This window comes from Melanerpes formicivorus, unplaced genomic scaffold (genome assembly GCF_026170545.1).
Source record: "Melanerpes formicivorus ecotype bairdi unplaced genomic scaffold, bMelFor1.0.p_v2 SCAF_1, whole genome shotgun sequence".
Lineage (NCBI taxonomy): Eukaryota > Metazoa > Chordata > Aves > Piciformes > Picidae > Melanerpes > Melanerpes formicivorus.
In genome coordinates, this window is record NW_027142353.1 from 16,062,710 (window position 1) to 16,086,368 (window position 23,659).

The 23,659-nt window shown below is 39.7% G+C and overlaps 1 protein-coding gene across 2 annotated transcripts in view; it reads left to right on the top strand.

Moving 5' to 3' along the window:
• The first annotated feature begins 1,318 nt into the window (after positions 1 to 1,318).
• NALCN (sodium leak channel, non-selective) overlaps positions 1,319 to 23,659 on the top strand; it is a 261,613-nt gene continuing 239,272 nt past the window's right edge. For both annotated transcript variants that reach the window (XM_068163255.1, XM_068163339.1), the window contains exons 1-4: positions 1,319 to 1,486; positions 2,389 to 2,595; positions 11,057 to 11,200; positions 13,157 to 13,339. In XM_068163255.1, coding sequence (XP_068019356.1) covers positions 11,093 to 11,200; positions 13,157 to 13,339 — 291 coding nt within the window. In that variant the 5' untranslated portion in view covers positions 1,319 to 1,486; positions 2,389 to 2,595; positions 11,057 to 11,092. The remainder of the gene's footprint in view (positions 1,487 to 2,388; positions 2,596 to 11,056; positions 11,201 to 13,156; positions 13,340 to 23,659) is intronic.

Genomic DNA, 23,659 nt, shown 5'->3' on the forward strand with positions numbered 1-23,659 from the left:
AGGAAAAAGAAAAAATCTGAAGAGCATTATTGTGAGCAGGCTTTTTTCCCCCGTGAGATATCAGCTGGATGATTGCTATTAAAGACACTAGTCCTGCCAACACTAAAATTGGGTGCTTAAATATACTGGAATTGTTAATGCTGGCAGTGCACAGTATGTAAACTCTGGCAAGACTATACCCATAATCCCGAGGCCAGATCCCTAACTGGTTTATTAATTTGTTTTAAGTGTCAAGCAGATGTAATCTAAAGGAACCTAATATAATTTAAGCCATAGGGTTTCCTTCTGCTTTTTGCTAAGGCTTTTGTTTTTCAAATCCTATTCCATGTCTTTAATGCCATCATAGCAACAACTGCATTTGCAGGATTACACCTTAAATTTTGCTAATTTTGTCTGTTCCAGAAGGCTACAGGCTCACATGAGTTCTTATGTAAAGATGCATTGTAATTTACAGAAGTTTACTTTTGTCCAAGATGATAAAAATACATGAATTTATAGAACCTGTTTCACAAGTACTTTTTGTTTATTATTTGTGATATCTTTTTACAACAGGTGATACTATTTTATGAATTTATTTCACTGTGGAGCTCAAAGCTGATCCTTTATTTGACTCCCCAGTCATGTGAAAATTAACCAGTCCACTCTGTTGTTACCAGTAAAGTACTGCTCTGAGGCACCAAGTGCACAAGTACTAAAAAAGCTTTGAGGTGTACACGTGTGGTCTCTTAACAAAATATTAAAACTATCCCTACTACTTGAAGAACACAACTTTAAATGATCCAGACCCTCCGGAAAAAAAACAAAACAAAACAACAAAACAACCAAAACCAAAACACCCACCAAAAAAACAAACCAACAAACAAACAAACAAACAAAAAACCCCAACCCTGCACAAGCCCAGACCACAACCCTATGAAACTGTTGCACAGTCATGCTCCAGTGCAACACGGCTGTATGGGCAGCGGCCGTGCCTGCTCCGTCCGGAGGTAACGCCAGCCGGGCTCTTCGTTTCGCTCATCATTTGAGTGTTTCGGGGGACAGCGAACGCATTTGCAAGTTGCTGTGGAAGCGTTTTCCGTGACGGGACCACCAGCCACCGAGGACTCATGGCCTGGCTCCCGAGCCGTTAAACCCTGTTTTTCCGTAGCTAGGAAGCTTCAGCAGCTCTTGGTGGAGGGTACTTGGGTTTCTAACGCGCGCGTGTGGCCGGTATGGTCTGCTCCTCACCTGCTCCCTCCCCGGCGCCGGCCCGCAGGCCGCCCCGCCCGGCCTTCCCCCGCCCCGTCCCCGCGGCCGCCCGCCACCGCCGTTGCCGAGAGACCGAGGGCGGCTGCGGCTGCTGCCGCCACTGCCGGGCGAGCCCCGCCGCCTCGATCCGCCGCGGGGAGGACGGCGTACGCGGCAGGCACATAACCCTAACACCTCACACACTAGCGGGGGCCAGGACCGGCCCCTTCCGACCGCGCCATGAAGGGAGATGCTGGCGGTAGGTGGGAGGCGTCGGGCGCGGCTTGCTGCGCGGCGCTCGGCGCGGTACACGGTGGGCCCTGGCTTCTCCCCGCCTCCTTCCCTGGCCCCTCGGTCGCGGGCTGTCTCCGTGGGTACCCGGGGACGCTGGCGGCTCCCCGGGAGGGGACGGGCCCGCTGAGAGGCCCGGCCGGCTCTGCGAGTGGTCAGGGACGGTAGCGCCCACCCTTCTCGCTGCCCTCCCGAGCTGTCCTTACCCCGCGGTGGGAGAGGGCTCTCCGGGCCCGTTTCGGGGCCTGCTGCCGCTGTGCCTCACCGTTGCTCCGACGCCTCTCCGCATCCCTCAGTGGGGCGAGAAATACCTTGTTTTGTTACTCGTGCACAGCGGGGCCGCGAGGTGAACAGGCCTCTCCAGTTGACATAGCCTGGGGGTGCCCTTATTTGATGGGGTGGTCGTGAATGGGGCCGAGGCAAGATGGGTTGTGGTGTGGAGATCTGCTTCCTTGAGGGGAGGTTTCACCTGGCTGGAGGCAACGGGATTTGGTGTGGCTAGAACGAGGTACCAAGGCCTGAAGTCCGTCTCTTCAATGTGCAATTTCAGGGGTCTCAACACCGTTCATTGAGAGGAGACAGAGGTGCTTAACAATTATTTTTGTTGACATCTTTTTATTTTAGCAGTCCTGGTAATGCCAGAGACTTTTCTAGGAAGGATGGAGATTTCTTTTTACCTTTATATGCAGATGTATCTTTTAAGTCAGCTGTGATTTGGTCTGTTACCCACGGTTGCATTCTGAGTCATTCATAAAGGGAACAGTAACAGTGATAAAATACTGACTAAATGCTATTTGAGTCTTTTGGGTTTGTCTTAAGCATCTTTCTGTTTCATTTCATTATGCCTATTTCCATTTTATTCTACTACAGCCATATCCCACCTGCTCTTTAAGTGACCAAATGGAGACATAGTGCATCACGACAATGAACTAAGGTGTGCTGCATAAACCACAAAGTCAAGACATTTTAATGGAGGGAGAAAAAATTTACATTTCTTTGAGTTGGTCTCTGGCTGCTAGAAGACTCCAGCTCTCTGCAAGTTCATGTGTATACCTTTGGGAGCTTTGTGTCTTTTTGGTGGGTCTTTTTGATTTTAATCTGAAATTTGGTTCATTCTCCTTTAAGCATTATCCCCTTGAAATACAATTTACTCTGCTTTGACTTACTTCCAGGTTTTGAATGTTGCTGATAACCATGTGGACTGTGTAGACCTGTCTGGCATTTGTCCAAACCCCAGTCTTGATTTCAGATCTTAATTTTCATTACAGGAGATGAGTACTATCAAGTTGTCTTGCAGGGTAAAGGGCTACTGGACCAAGTGCTGGAGGAGATTAAGAGTCTTGAATGTTTGTGGATAAAAATGTCTTCCTCAGGCCCACATATCTCATCATGACATAGAACTGTTACTGGCTTCAGAGAATTTGGGTTTCCTCCCCACTCTCCTAGGTATTAAGGAATTCAGACAAGAATCTAAGCAAGAATTTTTGTGTTTATAAAACAGATATTCAATTCACAAATTAATTTTATTGTGTTACTAATTGAATAGCATGGAGTCAATGGTTGGAAAAATACTTGAATTTTCTGTGATTTTGGGCATTAGATCTTTTTGGAGTTAAAGAGCAGTGCCTAATACGGGCATTATGGGTTGAACTGTATTTTATTTCACTCCTCCACTGGAGGTTTTCAAGACTAGGCTAAAGCAACCTGAGTAAAATACAGTAGTCTTATCAGACACCAGAATTGACTCTGCTTGAGCAGGACATTGGGCTTGAAACCTCCCAAGGGCATTCCAACCTGAGTTAGCTTATGATTTTATTAACTGAGTTTGTGTGGTGGTTTGGGGATTTTTTTTCCCAAAACAAAGCTTTTGGGTTGGGACTTTGCTTCCTGAGACATTATATTAAATTATTGTGTTTATGAAGCTGGTAATACAGAACCAAAGGTTGTGGCTACAACTTCAAGGACCTGCCCTCCAGCAATGAGAATCTATCACATTGTTTTGCTAGCAATTTCTTAAATGATGAAAAGGAAAGAATTTGGTAAGGGGAGGTGATGTAGAATACTCAAATTTCTGAAATAATTATTTTAGCAAAACCTGTTACAATGCTAAAAGAATATAATCACAGTTTATTTAATTTTAAAATGGTTTTAAATTATGAAAAGATGTGTGTATAAGGTTCTAGGCACACTAACATGTAATTAGTGGTACAACAAAATCCAAGCAACATTGTGGTGGGTTGAATATTTCTCCCCCCAACATTAAATTTGCCAGACCAGCTCAGATGGAAGCAAATGAAAGCTGTATTTACAAGCAAAACTGCAATCTACAATGGAATGCAATGAATATGTACAAATATATGCTATTTACAAATATTTATAGGTATTTACAATTGATAATTAGCACAAGAACCCCCCCAGCCAAAGACCAGGAGAGCTGTAACAGCTTCTCCCTCTCTGCCTCCTTCCCTATCCTTCTGTACACAAAGGGACAAGAGAAAACAAAGCAGAGTTGTTGCTGTTAATACCAGTCACAACAAAGCAGTGCAGCCAAGGTCAGTAAAGCCAGGAGAAGCTGAAGAAGCAAAAAGAGAGAAAGATTGTTTTGCAAACTAAATCTTATGGTAGGTACCTCTCCAATGGGATTGTTTAGAACTATCATTATTTTCCTTTTTACACCCAATAGTGTTTTGTTTACATTTTACTACTTTTCTGTTCAAGATCTATGAAAAAAAGTGTAAAGGCAGAGCCTAAAACTACCACAAACATTAAAATAATCACTTAAGCAGGCATGCTGCCCGCCATCTGCCTACAAAGAAGCTCCTTTCCACCCCTGCTTCATTCTGGAAAGGTTGCCCTCACCCCTTTCTTTAAAGCCCTGAATACAGTTCTGCAGTAGTTATAGCAGGTTACTGAATGTGTGAGAGAGGATGAGTTGTTAACTGCATCGTCTCAAAGAATGTCCTGCTGCTACCTCCTCCCCTGCTCTCTCAGAAGACTATAATACAATTTCCACCTGAACATGAGTAGACCACAAAAGCAAATCCCAGAATCTTCCCTCATACTTTTTTCCAGCATGACTCGTACTAAGCATATTGCTGTTTGTCTGTTAGCTCCTATGGACTTTCCTGTGGACTATATTGCAGTAGACTAATTCTAGGCCAGCAGCAAGTGTTGGGTAGGTGGCCCACAGTGAAAGTGAACTTTCAAAGCAGTCTAACTTTGTAGGGAGTACATTGCCACCTGTATATTCCCACATGTAATTACTGTGCTTTTACTGGCTATCATTAAATTTTAGCATTTTATCAACCACTCTTACAAAGTAATGCCTAAGAGAGTATTTAAACTGTAGAGGCTTGGAAAGTTGCCATGGGGTCCAGTCATGCCAACAGCCAATATGGAGGGAGACTGAGGGTGCACATCACTCTTGCCCTTCGGTTTCCACTGAGAGAAAAAGCTGGGTACTTATACAGGGAAGTAGCTGCTACATACTTAGATTTGTTCCTTCTTTCAGGATGTGGTGTGGTGGCATGGGCCTTGGTATGCGCTAGCAGGACCATTTGAAAAATCTTCTTCAGTTGTTTTTTTCTTTTATTCAACCCAGTTACTTAGTTATAAAATGTCAAAAAGCTAGTCAATTCTGCTTAAAATTATGAAATTAATTTTATGACTGCATCACAGCACCATGTGTATGCATGTATAGTTTCCTCAAATTTGTATATTCTGGATATTAGAAGGCTCACAGTAAAAAGGACTCGTGACATTACGTGATAGTAGTAATGGACTTGGACTGTATGTCAGATTCATATAAGATCTGCTTTTGTGTACAATGTGATACTTGATTCTGTCTGATAAGTAGGTCTGAATTATTTTGGTTGTGTCTGAGAGGAAAAAGATTTAAGAAATACATATCATGTGAGCGTTGTATTTAGCATATAATTAGAGAAGACACATGTAGTGGGTTGAAATTTTCCCCCCCAACATTAACTTTGCCAGACCAGCCCAGTTGGAAGCAAATGAAAGCTGTATATACAAGCAGAACTGCAATCTACAATGGAATGCAATGAATATGTACAAAATACACAGTATTTACAATATTTACAGGTATTTATAATTACTAAACAGCACAAGGATCCCCCTGGTCAAAGACCAGGGGAAGCTACTAGCTTCTCCTTCCCTGCCTACCCAGACCCCCCCTGTACAAAAAGGAGAAGGGAAAGGAGCAGAAAAAGTTGAAGAAAAGTCTTAGCCAAAACAATGCAGCCAAGGGCAAGCAGAAGCAAGTTAGTATCTCTCCAGAGCAAAGAAGTGAGACAAGAAGAGGAAATTGTTTTGGTACAATCGATTTAAGTTCCTTGTCTCTCCAATGGAATTGTTTAGAATTACCTTTATTTTTCTTTTTACACCCAGTAGTGATTTATTTACATTTTACTACTTTTCTGTTCAAGATCTATGAAAAAACTTTAAGGCATAGCCTAAAACTACAGACAACACAGGAGACATCTTAGGAGCAAAAGGCTGAAGTCTGGGCATTTGCCTTACTTTGAGACAAGATGTTCTTACATTGGAAGCTTTAAGCAGTTGTTACACCTTCCTTGATCCATGAACACAGCATATTTGGTCTTAGGTGCTGTTAGTAAGTGTAAGATGTCACCAGGTGTTCTTTCTACTTGTATCCAAATGACTTGAAATGTGCAATGTAAGTGATTTTTAGGATATTTCCTTTAGTATACCTTATTTCTGAAGAATCCTGTCTGGTTTTAATAAATACTAAAGTTTGGTCATCTGTTAGCATTGTACTGTGTTCAAAATAATGAGGTCTTTAGGAAACGTTTTTTCAGATGCAGTAACAGTAAAACACAGAAAAAGTACTGAAGAAAGTTTTTCATTGAAACTAGTTAGGAGCTAATAACATATCCAGAGTGGCTTGTGTCATGTGGTTGTCATTGGAATTCCATTTTGATCTTTCTAAATGTAACTTCGTACTGTCATATATATGTCACTCAATTCAAATATATTGCTACATGAGTACAAAAAATGAAATACCATTATTTATACCTGCTCCAAAAGCCAGGATGGATGAACATGGGAATGGAGAGGGCAGGCAGTAGAGAAATAGACCATTTACAAAGAGGGAGAGGATAAGACTATTGAAGTGGAAGAATAAGACCGTACATTTTTCCTATGACTTCATAATGCATACTACAGTCAAGAACATTTTCTTCTTTAAAGGTAGCCTGTAGTTTGTTGGGATTTTTTTCAATGTATAATATGGAAATAGAGTTTCCATCTGGGTGTTCATATCTACTTCCTGCCACCTGTTTTAGCCTTCACAGATAGTAAAATGTTCAAAGATAATTATTCTCTTAAAAATGTATGTACCACATTGTGTGTCTCAGCTCTTCGAGATGTTGGAAGGGGAACTGACATTTTCAAAGAAGAGAGAATTGGTTTTGAAGAGAGTGTTTGTAGGTGGCCAGCCCTGGGAGAAACTTCTGGCAGTGCTCACGTGATCTCAAGTGACAAAGTCAGTAGGCAGTGAGAAAGAAGTATGTTGGAAGCCATGCATTGCTAATCCCAATGACGTGTATTATGATTGGGAATATCTGCTTTATTTTCTTATTTTTTTCTGTGGAGTTATTTCTCAACTACCTTCTTTGTCTACTGTATACAGAGAGAGTACTTTATAAATAAGACAGGTCTGTCAGCTTTTTATGTGTGGGATCAGATATTTTTAAAAATTTGCCTTTTGATTTTTGTAGGAAGTGCAGGCTTCCATCAGTAGGAGTGTCTTTGTGTATAGTGTGGGTGTCACAAACTGAGATTTGTTCTTCTTCAGACTTTTTTCTCAAGGGCACAGTGGGTCCTAAGTTCAACAACTGTTGTTCTAGCATACTTTAGTTTCAGTAGAAGCTGCCAATTTAGAGGCTTATGGTGGTTTAGACAGTTTAATGTTTGCCAAATATATCTGCAAGTTCAGGAAAAGATGAAAAGGTTGACCAAATGGATCTGAAGGGCCTGTGAGTAATTTCCTATTTAGTTTTCTTCCTTTAATTTGCCTTTGCTTCTAAAAATAGAGGAGAGATTTAAAGGGAAAGATACTACACAACTCTGTGAGAAGGTCGACACCTGTGCTTTGGATTTTCATTGCTGCTGAAAGAAAATACTCTGAAGAAATATAGAGCGGATGTAGCCCTAAAACTCCATATTTTTTTGTTTCAAAACCTGTCTTTGCCCTGAACCTAATATTTTTTAAAAAATCTGAAGCTAGAAATATGTCCTAGAGAATTTATTAGGTTTTTCTTCTTAATAACAAGTTGTGATCAAAGAAGACCTAATGATGTATGTCAGAACCAATGCGGGAACTGTAGGGGTGGATTTGTAGTTGGGGTTAGCGAGGACTACAGCCTCCCATTAGCACAGCTTGCTGTGGTGCTCACAGTGTGTCATATACTGGAAGGAGTTTGTGCACAGCTGCCTTCATCCTCTTCGTCTTTCAACTGGTTCCCTCCTTGCAGAAACAGATGAAAAAAGGGATTGGAGTCCACAAGTTAAAATTCTTTATATGCATGGCTGAGTTGAGGCTGCAGTGGGCTTTGTGTTGTTCTACAGTAACAGACACTTGTAAAAACCTGTGTGTTCCATGGAAAAATAAAAGAACAACAACAAAAAACAACCAAGCAAAAAAACCCTCATAAAAGCTTGAAAACAATCATGATAAACTTTGAATAATCTTGCTGAAGACCATTTCCAGAAGATTCTTGACTTGTCATTTTCATTTTGCACGTTTTATGTGCACATTTCTGCTTATTTCAAGCAGAGAAGTAAACAAGCTGGTTCTTAAATTCCTGTACTGGTTTGAGGTTTACCTGGAATGTAACAGCCCAAATGGTAACAGAAATTCCTCCCCTCTCCCTTTCCTGGTAAGATAAGGTAAAACAAAATCAGGTAGAGGAAAAGAAAGGGAAATTCACAATAGAAATAGTCTGGAATTGATTTAGAAGTAAAAGAGGTAACTTTTTAAACAAAATATAGCAATAACAAGGAGGGTTTACAAAGGTAAGGGATAAGGATAAATAGGAAAAATATACAAAACCAAACCCAGATGGCCTTGTATTCCCTGGATGTCAGTGGATGCAGCTTGGAAAGAAGGCCCCCCACCACGTGGTTAATGCAGGAAGCAGCAGCAGCAGCAGCAGATGATCTCTTTCAAGCAGGTGAAGCAGGGAAGGGAAAGAATAGAATAGAATAGAATAGAATAGAATAGAATAGAATAGAATAGACCAGACCAGGTTGGAAGAGACCTTCAAGATCATCGCGTCCAACCCATCAACCAATGCAACCCACCTAAACAACTAAACCATGGCATCAAGCACCCCATCAAGTCTCCTGAACACCTCCAATGATGGTGACTCCACCACCTCCCCGGGCAACCCATTCCAATGGGCAATCACTCTCTCTGTATAGAACTTCTTCCTAACATCCAACCTAAACCTCCCCTGGCACAGCCTGAGACTGTGTCCTCTTGTTCTGGTACTGGCTGCTTGGGAGAAGAGACCAACATCCGCCTGTCTACAACCTCCCTTCAGGTAGTTGTAGAGAGCAATAAGGTCACCCCTGAGTCTCCTCTTTTCCAGGCTAAGCAACCCCAGCTCCTTCAGCCTCTCCTCATAGGGCTTGTGTTCCAAACCCCTCACCAACTTCGTTGCCCTTCTCTGGTCTTGTTCCAGCAAGTCAACGTCAGCTGTCCACCCTTTTTATAGGCTTACTGGACAGGAAGGGGGAGTGGAATAAGACCACCTTTGACCCAGGGGACTGGGTTTTCTGGGAGGGGAAAAACCATATCTCTGCTCATTTGGATTGTTTCTTTTGCCCACCTGGGGGCTGGATTCTTTCTTTGGCCCCCATCAAGGATGGGTGTAACCCAGCACAGTTCTGTAAACATTTCTTCCCTCCCACTGGATTGGTACATGCGTTGTGATATGTTTATAAAGGCCATCCAATCAAAGTAAGAATTTTGATCTCTTCAGTTACAACATTTAAGTAGTGAATGGAATTCACTATGGACATCTAAAGTGCACAATATTTTCTGTGCCCAGATTAGTTTTAAAAAATAATAAATAAAAGGTACTTGATAAAAGGGTAAATGGCAATTTCATTAGAAGGATGTGGCTAATGTTCCTACACATCAGATGTATAAACAAGCAATACTGAAAAAAAGCATAAAAGCAACAGCCAGTTGGTGATTACCTATTTTCTTCCCTAATGGACATAGCTCATTATTTAGTGTAATTTATTTTTAAAAAATTAAAATTACTAGTGGCTTGTTGGTGATTCACATCCTGAGCCTTTTTTCATAATTATTGATTGTACTTATCTTACTGATTTTCTTTTTATTGGTACCTGTTTTCTTAAGAATCTGCTTGGAGCATTGTCATTGCCATAACCAGAAATGGGAAACATAAAACTGTTATTTTGTTCATTTACCCCCCAAAGAAACATATTTGCAACGAACACTTTAGAAAGTGCCTTTTTTTCATTTTTTTAAACTCCCAAGGTCTTGAGAAGCACAGCTCCCAAGACATTGCAGCAAACTTATCTATGTATTTAAAGAATGACAGAATTGTATTTCATGAGCAGTCTGTTTCTCCTTGGTAGATTATATCTTCTTCATTGCTTTGGATTTATTTTGACTCTGGGATTCATGAACTGTGTTTGCTCTCATGATGTGTCTGCTAGTTGTGGCTAACATTGCTGAGGATAGGATAGGATAGGATAGGATAGGATAGGATAGGATAGGATAGGATAGGATAGGATAGGATAGGATAGGATAGGATAGGATAGGATAGAATTAACCAGGTTGGAAAAGACCTTTGAGATCATCAAGTCCACACAAGGCTCAGTCAGTGCCATTATGCAAGAATGTCCAAACATGTCAAAACACCACATTTTCTTCAGTGCTTCCATGTTCCAACACAAGCCCCAGTGACAGCCAACTGATGGATAGATAATTTCTAACAACAACAAAAGTATTACAAAAATTCTTGTTAATAGTAGCATATTGCAAAAAAGCTCTTCTGATTTCAATAAAGAACAATAACATCTGTTGGTTGCTTAACATTGCCTGTTTGCCTTTGGTTTGTTGGGATGTATCTTAGCCTAGCATAATAAATGGAAATGTCACCATTAAATTAAATGGCTCCAGGTCAAATCCATCCAGTGATTGCTCTGGGTTTAAGTTCACAGCAATAGCATTCTTCGCATGTTGGTACATACTTTCTGCTAGCATTCCTAAGCTTCTGGTAATTGTTTGAGTTGTGTACCTTTATGTAAATTTTTATGAAAGTCATGTCAGTGATTTATATAGGCAAAGCTTTTAAATAAAGTGAAGATCCTTTTACTCACCAAGTACAAAAGCAGTTTTCATGGAAACAATGTGCTGTAGGTTATTTATAAAACTGTTCAAAATGCATTATCAAATGGTTTTAGTGAATGTCTTCTCTTCTTCTCTTTCTCTTTTTTTTTTTTTTTCCTCAAGCAGGTTTCATGATACTAGATAACAAAAGTTAACTTCAGGATGCTAAAAAGGAAACAGAGTTCAAGGGTGGAAGCCCAGCCAGTTACAGATTTTGGTCCTGATGAATCTTTGTCAGACAATGCAGATATTCTGTGGATTAACAAACCAGTACGTATCTCTCTCCGTAGTTACTAATTTTAAGTTAAATATAATTCCTATTGTTTAATTGACTTGCACAGAAGATTCTGAAATAGGTATTTCTTAGAAACAAATGTTGAGCTGTAGTTCCTGATCTACCAGCTCATTTTTTGCAAAGAGTCCAAAACTAAAAAGGTTTCTTTTGGTTGTTGTGATGGGGTGGTCAAGCAGAGTTTGCTGATCAATTAATCTACTAATATTTTTTTTTCAAACAGCCATCCTTTCAATGCTTCTATTTCCTAACATGTTTATTGAAATTACAATTTAACTTTGCAAAATGAGCTTTTGAAAAGGACGTGAAGAAGGAGCATTTCATTGCTAACGTAGTAGCTAGTAGTTGGCACTTTTGACCCTCAAAATCTCTCCTTTCACATCACTTATGAGTATAAAAGTGTATTTTGACTGATGTTTTGAAGCACGATTCAGCTTTTTCTGATATCATTTAACCTACAGCGAGCCCTAAGAAACAGGTAGATGTAAAAGTGTCTGGCAACTTGAAACTGGGGAAAGTTTCTCTGGGTGTAGTTATTAATAGAATGTGAAGTAGTAAGAAAATGCCTTTACCATGTAAATGATGATTAACCATGATTATTCTGGTTAAATTATTTCTTTAGCAGTCAGTGTGCATCTGGGATTCTTACATATTCAATGATTCATATTTTTCAGAGAAGGCATTTTCAATTTTCTCCTGAAGTAGTATCTATGTTTTTACTTTGTAAAGGCAGAAAGTTAAATATTCTGAAATAATACACATTGTTGACATTGCATTCATTTGATGGAACTATTATCTCATTTGTGGTATGGATGCCAGGTCCTTTCAGCTAAAACATTTACAAGCCAACACTCTTACATTAATTCATGCTAATATAATCTCAAGTACAATGTTTGTATTTACTACTGTAATAAGCTTAAAATATCATTGCAGAAATATATGCTGGTTTATTTATGTTTCACAGTACCCATTATATGTTTTTTTCTTGTTCTGTTGATGGAATAGTTGTGTATTGCGTAGTGTGTATAATACTTACTGTGACAAACAAAGGTTTTTGTATCAGCCACACTTTAATACTTAAGAAGTCAGTTGAAACAGATTCATTCCTCTTGTCTGACTTCAAGATGTTTCAATGGTGTTTTGATGTAAAAGAAAATAAATCCAACCTTAAACCCCTGTATTGATACATTCTGCTTTTTTGTTAGACTTCCTGCTGTGACTGGCACTGAATGCCAGCCTTATTAATAGTGATTGTAGTGGCTCTGAGACCTAACAAGTCATAGAAATGAATTGTTCTCTTATAGCAACAAAACTTGTTTGGAACAAAAGTGAATCCTCATATTAAGAATTAGCTTTCTGTGACATAGTATCTTTTATATTTCTTTTCTTTTTGATAAACTGAAGGGTACTTTTAATTCCTATGCCTCTCACTTAATTTTTGGAGTTGTAAACTAATATAAAAATCAGTTTATATGAATGTGGAACTAAAATTTTCCATTAAATTTTCATTTATTGCATTCACTCAGTTTATAACATCAGCTTATTCCCCTTATTGTCTACACACAAATAGGACAAGTTGTCATTTTAAAAGAAATTGAATTATAAAAACTGGAAAGTAGGAGTTGTAGAATCCTAATTCTCACATTCCTGCCTCTTAGTTCTTGGTTTCTGAATTACACAACCTCCTAAATTAACTAATAAAATTGTGTATATATGTATAAAATGTACATATGTGTTTATGTGTGTGTTTGTGTGTATAAAAACCTAAAGAGTGCTTATTTTATAATGAAGACCTTTAATATGTGGATCATGATGTAAAAGAAAACAATGCAAATGTGCTTTTACAAAAAGTTATGTAGGCTAAATACTTGAGCTTTTTTTGAATATGAAACCTATCTTCCAATGCCTTCTTTTTTTTTGTTTTTTATTCCCAGTGGGTACACTCATTGCTTCGAATCTGTGCAATCATCAGTGTTATTTCTGTTTGTATGAACACTCCAAAGACCTTTGAGCATTATCCTCCCCTCCAATATGTGACATTTGCCCTTGATACTCTACTGATGTTTCTTTACACTGCTGAGATGATAGCAAAAATGCATATCCGTGGGATAGTTAAGGTAAGTATTTAAACAGTATTCTACATGTGCTGAAGTGTTCTGAATATTGGCTGGTGACATATGATTTTTTGGTTGTTTGCTTTGTTTTTAAACTTCTCAGCTCTTTTTGGAATGATTGTTTTTAACTGCAGGCAACACCATGGTATATAAACAGATAAAGCAGACAAAGATAACACTTTACTGCATATTGAATCCTCATTATAATGGTTTCCTGCTAAGAAATGGATACTTTTCATTGTAGGAATCTGAAGAATTAAAGGAAAAATAAACTATGTATACATTAGAAAGGATATTTTGTACATGTCTAGAAATCCATATATGGACTTAGAACTTTGATTTTAGTTTCAGAAGGCTGGATGTGTTGCTGTGCGGTTACTTTATGTAAGAAGATATGTCTTGCTGTGAGCTAAATGAGAAAGTCATATTGCTTTACTGAGATTTTTTCATTAATGCATGTTGGTAAACAAATGCTTCTGATCTTGCTGGACTAATTTGTGTAAGTAGATATGATGCTGGAGAATGTAAAGTTGCAGATTTTTTCAGTAACCATTATATTGTAGCCTTATTTTACTGATTGTTTCCAGTCTTCTATAAAAATGTACAAATTCAGCTTACATCAGAAAATCCGTCTGCAGACATTATTGGCAATACGCTTGTGTCACTATTGCACAGAATAGACCATCAGTGCTTGCGTTTTGCTCCTCAAAGGTCTGTCGACTCCAGAGACATCTGAGGTTGTACTTAGCTCTTCACTTTGTTCTGCATTTTAAGACAACATTTTTTGTTCACTGCCAAACTAAACTACTATGTCATCACACTTAATTAATATTAATAGTAATTGTTAAAATATCTTTAATATTAATACTTAGGAAGTTAGAGAAATAAGGTTATTCTGATAAAATCTTCATGTGTTGCATGATGCCAAAGTAATCCTTTGTGAAGTGCTGTTTCTGGCCACTACCTGTACTCTCTTGTTCAGAGATATCTGTTAAAGAGGTCAAGATGAGGACACAAAATCCTGAGCGGGGAAGTAGGGACCAGCATGCACATTTGAACAATGTGGGAGTAAAAAGCAACTGTAATAACCAATACAGACTTTGCAAAGAAATGGACACCTAGAGGGAGGCAGGGATAGCCAGTGGTGTGACTTTTGTAAAAAGCTTGACTCCTCAGCCTTTGTGTATGGAAATAACAGTTCCGCTCACAATCGACACCTAGGGCATAATATCTTGCTGCGTATTCTGTATCGCTGTGTTGTTTAAATTTATAGGTTTGCAGTCTTAGAATGGAATGGAATGGAATGCAGTAGAACGAAATAAACTAGACTAGACTAGAATAGATGGAAGAGAAAGTTGGAAGGCACCTAGCACAATCATCTAGTTGAACTCTCTGACTGAAAGTTAAAGACATTGTTAAGGACATTGTCTAAATGCCTCATAAACACTGACAGGCATTGACATTGGGACATCAGACAAATGTAAGTATTTGGCCGTCAGCCACCTCTTCAGAAAACCTGCTCTAGTGTTTGACCACCCTCACTGTGAAAAAAATGCTTCCTTATGTCCAGTCTAAACATCCCCTGGTACAGCTTTGAACCGTTCCCACGTCCTGTCAATGAATATGACGGAGAAGAGATCAGCATCTCCTTTTTCACTTCCCTCCTCAGAAAGCTTATGAGAGCAATGAAGTGTCCCCTTGTCCTCCCTTTCTCCAAACTAGACAAAAACAGGGATGTGAAGAGATGTGAAGGTTGGAGGCAGTCTCAGCTGCAGTGACGGTAAGATGATGGAGTTCAGGATCATGTGAGTGAGTAGCAGGGTAGCAAGTAGGATTCCAAACCTGGACTTCAGGAGAGCCAACTTTGACTTCTTTAGAGACCTACTTTCGGGAATTCCATGGGTTCAGTCTCTAGAAGGTAGGGGGAATGAAGACAGATGGTTGATATTCAAACACCACCTCCTCCATGACAAAGATTGTTGCATCCCCATGAGTAAAATGTCAAGCAGTGGAGGCAAGAGACATGTGTGGGTAAGCAAGGAGCTTCTGGAAAAACCTAAATGGAAGAAGGAACTTATGTGGAGAAAGGGACTGGCTACCTGGGAGGACTATGGAATGTTTTCAGAATTTGTGGGGTTGCTACAAGGAAATCTAAGGACCATTTGGAAGTAAATCTGGAAAAGGATGTAAAAGAGAATAAGAAAAAATTCTTTAAGTATATGAGCAGGAAAAAGAACACCAGACAAAATGGGGGTCCACTGATGAATGAGATGGGTGACCTGGTGAGAGAAGATACAGAGAAGGTAGAGTTACTGAACTTTGTCTTTGCTTCAGGCGTTACTGCTAAGGCTGGCCCTCAGTCCCTGGTAAGAGAGAAAGTCTGGAGGAAGGAAGACTTTCCCTTAGGCAAGGAGAACTGGATTAGAGATCACCTAGAAAAGTTAGACACCCATAAATCCATGGGCCCCAAAGGAACACACCCATAAGTGTTGAAGGAGTTGTCTAAGGTTATTGCTAAGCAACTCTTAATTTTTGGAATAGAATAGAATAGACCAGACCAGGTTGGAAGAGACATTCAAGATTATCAAGATCATGGTGACCTGACTGGTGGGTGTGGGGAGGCCTGTGGATGTAGTCTACCTGGACTTCAGCAAGGCCTTTGACACTGTCCCCCAAAGCAAACTCCTGGCCCAGCTGTCAGCCCATGGCTTGGATGGGAGCACACTGCGTTGGGTTAGGAACTGGCTGGAGGGCCAAGCCCAGAGAGTGGTGGTGAATGGTGCTGTGGCAGCTGTCAGCCAGTCACTAGTGGTGTCCCCCAAGGGTCAGTGCTGAGCCCCATCCTGTTCAGTGTCTTTTTTGATGATCTGGATGAGGGGATTGAGTCCATCATCAGTAAATTTGCAGATGACAGCAATCTGGGGGCAGGTGTTGATCTGTTAGAGGGTGGAAGAGCTCTGCAGAGGGAGCTTGACAGGCTGCACAGATGGGCCGAGTCCAACTGCATGAGATTTAACACATCCAAGTGCTGGGTTCTGCACATTTGCCACAGCAACCCCATGCAGTGCTACAGGCTGGGGTCAGAGTGGCTGGAGAGCAGCCAGGCAGAGAGGGACCTGGGGCTACTGGTTGATGGTAGGCTGATCATGGGCCTGCAGTATGCCCAGGGAGCCAGGAGGGCCAATGGCATCCTGGCCTGCATCAAGAACAGTGTGGCCAGCAGGAGCAGGGAGGTCATTCTGCCCCTGTACACTGCACTGGTTAGGCCACACCTCGAGTACTGTGTCAAATTCTGGGCCCCTCAGTTTAGGAAGGATGTTGACTTGCTGGAATGTGTCCAGAGAAGGGCAACAAAGTTGGTGAGGGGTTTGGAACACAAGCCCTATGAGGAGAGGCTGAGGGAGCTGGGGTTGCTTAGCCTGGAGAAGAGGAGACTCGGGTGACCTTATTGCTCTCTACAACTACCTTAAGGGAGTTTGTAGGCAGGCAGAGTTAGATCTCTCCTCCCAGGCAACCAGCACTAGAACAAGAGGTCGCAGTCTCAAGCTGCGCCAGGGGAGCTTTAGGCTGGCGGTTAGGAGGAAGTTTTACACAGAGAGAGTGATTGCCCATTGGAATGGGCTGCCTGGGGAGGTGGTGGAGTCACCATCACTGGAGGTGTTTAGGAGGAGACTTGATAAGGTGCTTGGTTGCATGGTTTAGTTGATTAGGTGGTGTTGTGTGGCAATGCCAGCGATGAGCCGTGTGAGCAATCTGGCAGTGTAGGCCTGGTGGTAGGCCATGTTCAGCATAAGTGCAGAGCCAGCTAGCAGTGTAGCAAAACAGTGCTGTGCCTGCAGCCTGTAACTAAAACAGGACACTAGTAGCTATAAACACAGAAAGTTATCTTGGAACAACAGGACATGCACCTGCATCAACAAACCTCGTGTGTCATTAGTAGTTGGACCAATAATCTATAATAGTGCGATGTGTGGTCACTCATAGGGAACCAATGAAGCTATGCCAACGAGGCTCTCCGAGTTTACATAAATTGTAGAAGTTCCCTTGCTACGCACTTGTACCTTTCCTTTCCCTTCTTCCCTTCTTCTTTGCTTTACTTTACTGTGCTATACTCGCATTGTAGTCCTGCAATACTGGAACAATAAAGGAACAATACTCGATCATATTGGTCAGCTGTATTGACTCCAATCTCTGTCATCTATAGTGTTGGATGATAGGTTGGACTCAGTGATCTCAAAGGTCTCTTCCAACCCGGTTAATTCTATTCTATTCTATTCTGCTCTTTGTATTACTGTTTCTAGGGAAAATACTTGTTAAATATAACTTTGCCAAGAACATAGTGATCCGTCCATTTCCAAAGTCACTGGTAATCAAAGTTAAATAGGGCACTATTAACATTTATTAAAGATGTTTGTATATGAAGCATCTTTATATAAGGGAATTTGTTTATGTACTGTAATCTTAAGTGTATTCAAGACTTTTAGTGTACATAGGATCAGTTTATGTATTGCCATATGGTTCTACTGAACTTTACCGTTAATCATTACTTCTCTAAGGGCCTTAGGAATTTAAATGCTAATAAACTTCTGAACCATGATTAATGCAAAATTTTAGTCCAGCAAGAAACCTAATTTATGGAGAAGGTAGGCACCATCCGCTTAACTCCTAATTAATAACAGTGTAAGTATAGCTGAGCTAGGAAGATTTTGAAAATGTTCAGTAGTTTCTCATTAACACCTTCAGAGGACAAATGAGAAATTTACTTTCTTTCATTGCCAGGGGCTTTCAGAAAAGGAAAGTAGTTTCTGAAAATCCTGGACTTTTGTCTGTTAAAAGTTTTGCTTTTCCCTGTGTAAACTAAGTGGCAAAATAAAGTGATAAATCCATCCAAGTGTTTTGTTGCCCCAGGAGGAAGGTTAAGCTGAAATGTTGCTGTAATATTGTGACTTTTATTACTCATGCCCCTATAGATATCCACCACCTACAAAGAAAATAGACACTGATGTGTTTAGACAAGAAGCACAAAATACAACTACTAAAGAAACCAGAAGATGAAAGTATAGGTTGTATCTACTATAGGGTGCAAGGTTCTTCTTTTTTCAAAACAGTATATTTATATTCCTTATTAGTGCTATCATACCCTGATTGCTTCCAATACATGTTATACTAGATTGGCTTCTCTGGAAGAATTGAAATGGGTATAAGAGTGTGGTATAGCAGATTACATTCAGTATAGAGGGAAGAAAGTACTGAAAGGTTGTGATATGATAATTGTATTATATTTTGGTATTGCAGGCTATTGTTACTTATCACAAACAAGCGAACTACTGATAAATGTGTGTCTCTCTTTACCTCAAAACTCATTTCCTCTGCAAAATGAAATACAGATTATAAGTTCATACTGATTGAAGTATTTTTAAATACAGAATTCTAGGACAGGCTCCCTAATGTTGGCTGGCTGCATTGTGTAAAATGTATGTACTAACAGTGAGGGAACTTCTAATGGTTTGTGAAGTTTTATATGTGATATACCAAACCAGTTTGCTTCTTAGGACATACTTTTATGCTTGTATTTTAAATTATGTTTTAAACTGAAGACTGTGTATTGTGTCCAGTTCTGGGCCCCTGAGTTTAGGAAAGATGCTGAGTTGTCCCGAGAAGGGCAATGAGGCTGGGGAGAGGTCTGGAACACAAGCCCTATGAGGAGAGGCTGAGGGAGCTGGGGTTGCTTAGCTTGGAGAAGAGGAGGCTCAGGTCAGACATTATTGCTGTCTACAACTACCTGAGGGGAGGTTGTGGCCAGGTGGGGGTTGGTCTCGTCTCTCATGCAACCAGCACCAGAACAAGAGGGCACAGTCTCAGGCTGTGCCAGGGGAGGTTTGGGCTGAATGTTAGGAAGAAGTTCTTTATAGAAAGAGTGATTAGCCATTGGAATGGGCTGCCCAGGGAAGTGGTGGAGTCACCATCACTGGAGGTATTTAGGAAGAGACTGGATGGAGTGCTTGGTGCCATGGTTTAGTTGATTAGATAGTGTTGAATGATAGGTTGGACTCTATGATCTCAAAGGTCTCTTCCAACCTGGTTTATTCTATTCTGTTCTGTTCTGTTCTGTTCTGTCTGTTCTGTTCTTTCCTGTCCTGTCCTGTCCTGTTCTGTTCTATGATGGCCTGTGATAGAGGTCACTGTGAAATGATTGAGTATCTCAGGAAAATACTGTGTACACAGTGTTAAATCTATTTCAAATAGAGGAAGTCAGTAAGTATATAGTATCACTGACTAGAGAATAACTGTCATGAATAGTATGTGGCCTCCAACTGAATAGTTTGATGACATTAAAAGTTAGGTGTTAATTACTCCATCAAGCAAATTATTCAAGATATAAGAGAAATTATTCAAGTTATAAGAGAAACTGTCATTGCTTGTTATTTTGATTTGTGGTTAACCTACTAGGTTTTTATGAGCAAATAATTTTGCACATGAATTTGTGTCATGAAAATATAAGTACAGCACTATTTTAATGTTACTGTTTAAAAGTGTTTCATTCCTAGATGTGCAAGTTTTTATAGTTACATCTTTTCTGCAGCTGTCTTTGTAGATCACACACTGTAGTTATTTGAAATCCTTGCAAATTGTGTTCTCTGAGTATCATGTGAATGAATGAGTTATGTGACCTAGCCAAATCAGTATTTTTGTAGGACTAACTTCTGAAGCATGTTAGCAGATGTCTGCTAAATTATGTTACAGACAGTTCTTTAAAAGCCCCTAATGTTTTAAGAATTAAAAAAATCTGATCTTTTGAAATGTAATTGAAAATAGTTTAAAAGATTAATGGTAAATATCACAGACATCCTATACATTAAAAAAGCTGTTGAGTGTGTGAAATAAAAAAGGAGATTTTAATGAAATGGTGAAAGAGGTTTTTCTAATGTTACCACATAAATATTATTTCTTTGTCTGAGACATAGAAACAGTAAACTACAGCTCTGCTATAGGGGTGAATGAAGGCAAGAATAAAGGCCAGGAGAACTCCTGTCTTTGGCTTGCTAGAGCACCAAAACATGGCAGTGGGTAAAGGCTGCATATTGACACAAATTTTACATGAGATTTAATGACAGCAGGCTCATAGAATGGCTTAGGTTGGAAGGGGCCTTAGAGATCATCTACTCTAACCTTCTGGTAGTTGATTTCTCTCAACTAGACTTGGTTGCTCAGGGACTCATCCAACCTGGCCTTGAACAGGGAGGGGGCATCCACACTTCCCTGGGCAGCCTAGTGCAGAGTCTCACTACCCTAGTACTGAAGAACTTCTTCCTAAGATCCAGTATAAAGCTATTCTTCCTCAGCTTAAAAGGATTCTCCCTTGTCCTATTGCTAGATACCCTTATGAAAACTCCCTCTCCAGCCTTTGTGTAGGTTTCCTTCAGGTTTTGGAAGGCAGCCATAAGGTCCCCCTGGAGTCTTCTCTAGGCAGGACAACCTCATCTCCCTCAGCCTATCCTCATAGCAGAGGTGCTCCAGCCCTTCAATCATCTTTGTGACTCTCCTCTGGACTCGCTCCAACAGTTCTGTTATGATGTGGACACCAGAACTGAACACAGTAACAGATATCTGAGGTGGAAATTCAGCTTTTAGACAATGAGGGATGAATCATGTCTCTCCATAGAGGCTTCAAGGGTATGCAAAATTGTCTTCATTGTATCACATCCTCATTACAGCTTCTAATCACAGAAAACTTATGTTACTCTGCTAAAGGAGTAATGCTGTAAAACAAAAAGTGAAAGTCCTGTGTGTTGAAAAGGCTTAGTTAACACTTGTTTTAATATGCTGAAAACTAGACTTTTTTTCTTTTTTAATATTACAGAAGCAGTGCATTGAATTTCATAGAAATGCCTTTCTTTTCACTGTGCAGGTATGAGACATTGGCTAACAAAGGAGATGACAGAAAGTCAGAAATAATGGTCCTTAACATTTCCCCCCTTGTTAAATCAATTACTTCCTCAGTAAAGCTTTTGTACTAACTGAAGTAGCTGTAGCAGTAAGTAGTACCAGTAAGTTGTAGCACTAAGTGCTATTCACTGACTTCAGTAACCTTGCAAGGGGCTGAAGTGAATAGTTGCACCAGTAACTTTCTGCACTTTATTAGTGGATTCAGGCAGGAACCAAAACAAAGGTTTAGGTGTTGGAGTCACTGTCTTTGGAGGTACTCAAAATACGTGTAGACTGGCACTTTGGGATATGGTTCAATGGCCATGGTGATATTAGGTCGACAGTTGGACTTGATGGCCTTAGAGGTCTTTTTCAACAAAAAAATTCTATGGTTGTATGATTCTGTGAAAGCTTATTCTACCAGCTGTCCCTGTCTTCTGCCTCGTACTAAAGGCCAGTTTACGTAGTTAACTGAAATCAGTGGCTTTCAGTGTGTTGGATCTTCCCAGGCAGCATTAGCCCTCTTCAGAGGGCACATTTTCCTCATCATTTTTCTGTTAAGTGCTTTGGTTTCTGTAGTTGCTATCTGTCTGCTCAAGAGGAGAGAATCAAGGATCAGGCTGAAGCCTTACCTGAGCCATGTGTGCTTAACTCTGATACAAGGATTTTTTCACCTGTAGAGCAAGCAGTGTGAGGTGGAGGTGGGTTTTTTTATGCTGTAATGAAAAACTCTGCTGTGATCTAAACTGGGATCTGCAACAGTTTCCAGTAGCAGCTGATGTTCATCTACATATTCTGATACTTTTATATCTTTTCTTGCATGAAATAGATTTTTGGGCTTAAAATAGTAACACTTCCAGTAGTATTCATCGACACTAATTTGAGGGTCTGCAATAGTCTCTAGTTGTTTGTATCTAAAGTAGGCTCTTCCAAAAGTAGGCTCTCTATCTGGCCTGTTTTTCTCCATTTACTGAAAGGTAACCTTAAAGTAACTAGGCTGACACCTAGCCATTAGGACAGCAATTACTCTAACTTTTCCTAGATTTGTTGTCAGTGAATAGGTGGGCACTACAGAAAGTATACAGTTTAGTATATATTAGTTTATTATATTATAGTTTATTATATTATTATTAATGTTAATTATTAGTTTAATTTATCTAATTAACATTGGTGTTAACAGAGTTAATTATGAGTTTTAAATATTATTTCATAACAAACAGTATTGATATCTGGTTTTTTAATTAGACATTGAATATATGGAAGTTGAGTCTTCTGTCTCACCTTTTTCCCGTGTTTGTTTGTTACTGTTTTACTAAGCACTTAGGTCCATCAGAAGGACATCTGTTCCCAGTCTACTGGGATCACATTGCTAGTGAAATACTCCAATTCTGTTTCCAGTCACAGGAAATTAAAAAAATTAAAACTGATTATTATGAGGAAAACAAACACAAAGTTGCCTGAAGGGTACTGCTAGTTGGTTGTTACTGCCTGTGGACCAGGGAAGGTTAGAGACCGTGCCACTAGAATGTGTGCACCCGTTTCTATGGTTACTTGTGCCTGGTTTTGTTGGAGTGTTTATTACAGGAAAGTAATGACTCATATTACACAGTGGGGCTTTTTGCACCATTTTTGCATTAGAATATTAGAAACTCGAAGGCATTTGAATTACTTAGTGAATTTGGGCAGTATTTCTGAAAGAGGGTTTTTTCCCAAACAGTCAATGGTTCATAGCAATTTTTAGTGAGAAATTATTTTTGGGCATGAATAGAAGTATATGTCCATGTAATACGTAAGGACTTACCATGGTGATCAAAATTTAACCTTAAAGTTTCTAAAAGAAATATACAACGTACTTGAATTCCATAATGTATTTAGAAATTGCTCTTTCAACACACAGACCAGTTAGGTGAAGAAAACTTTACTTATAGTAATGTTATTTTTTTCCCTTTCTAACAACACTTTCAAAGACTGCTGTTTTTCTTCACGAAAGCAACCATTATCAAAGAATATTTTTAATGTATGAATTCATGTCAGGGTAAAATGACATACTAGGATAGCAGTAAAATCAACATATTGGATAATGAGTTATGTATTCAGGTAGGAAGAGAGGGAACTTCATCCCTAATGTGATTTCTTGTGTTGAAATTTGCATTTTCAGAGAAGTCTCCTATATTTAACTATTATATTTTTGTTTATTTTATGGCCATGTCTTCTCTCTTAATTTGAGAGAAGGAAACAAGACATGAAGATGAAAAAATATAAACAACATCCCTGTGTAAGGCAATATGAACATTTTTGTACATCTGTATTTTCATAACAACTCAAAATTTGTGTGGGATTTTTAAGTCAGTAAGCTGAATGTAAAACTTCGTTTCAGAAATTGTGTCCTTCACCACT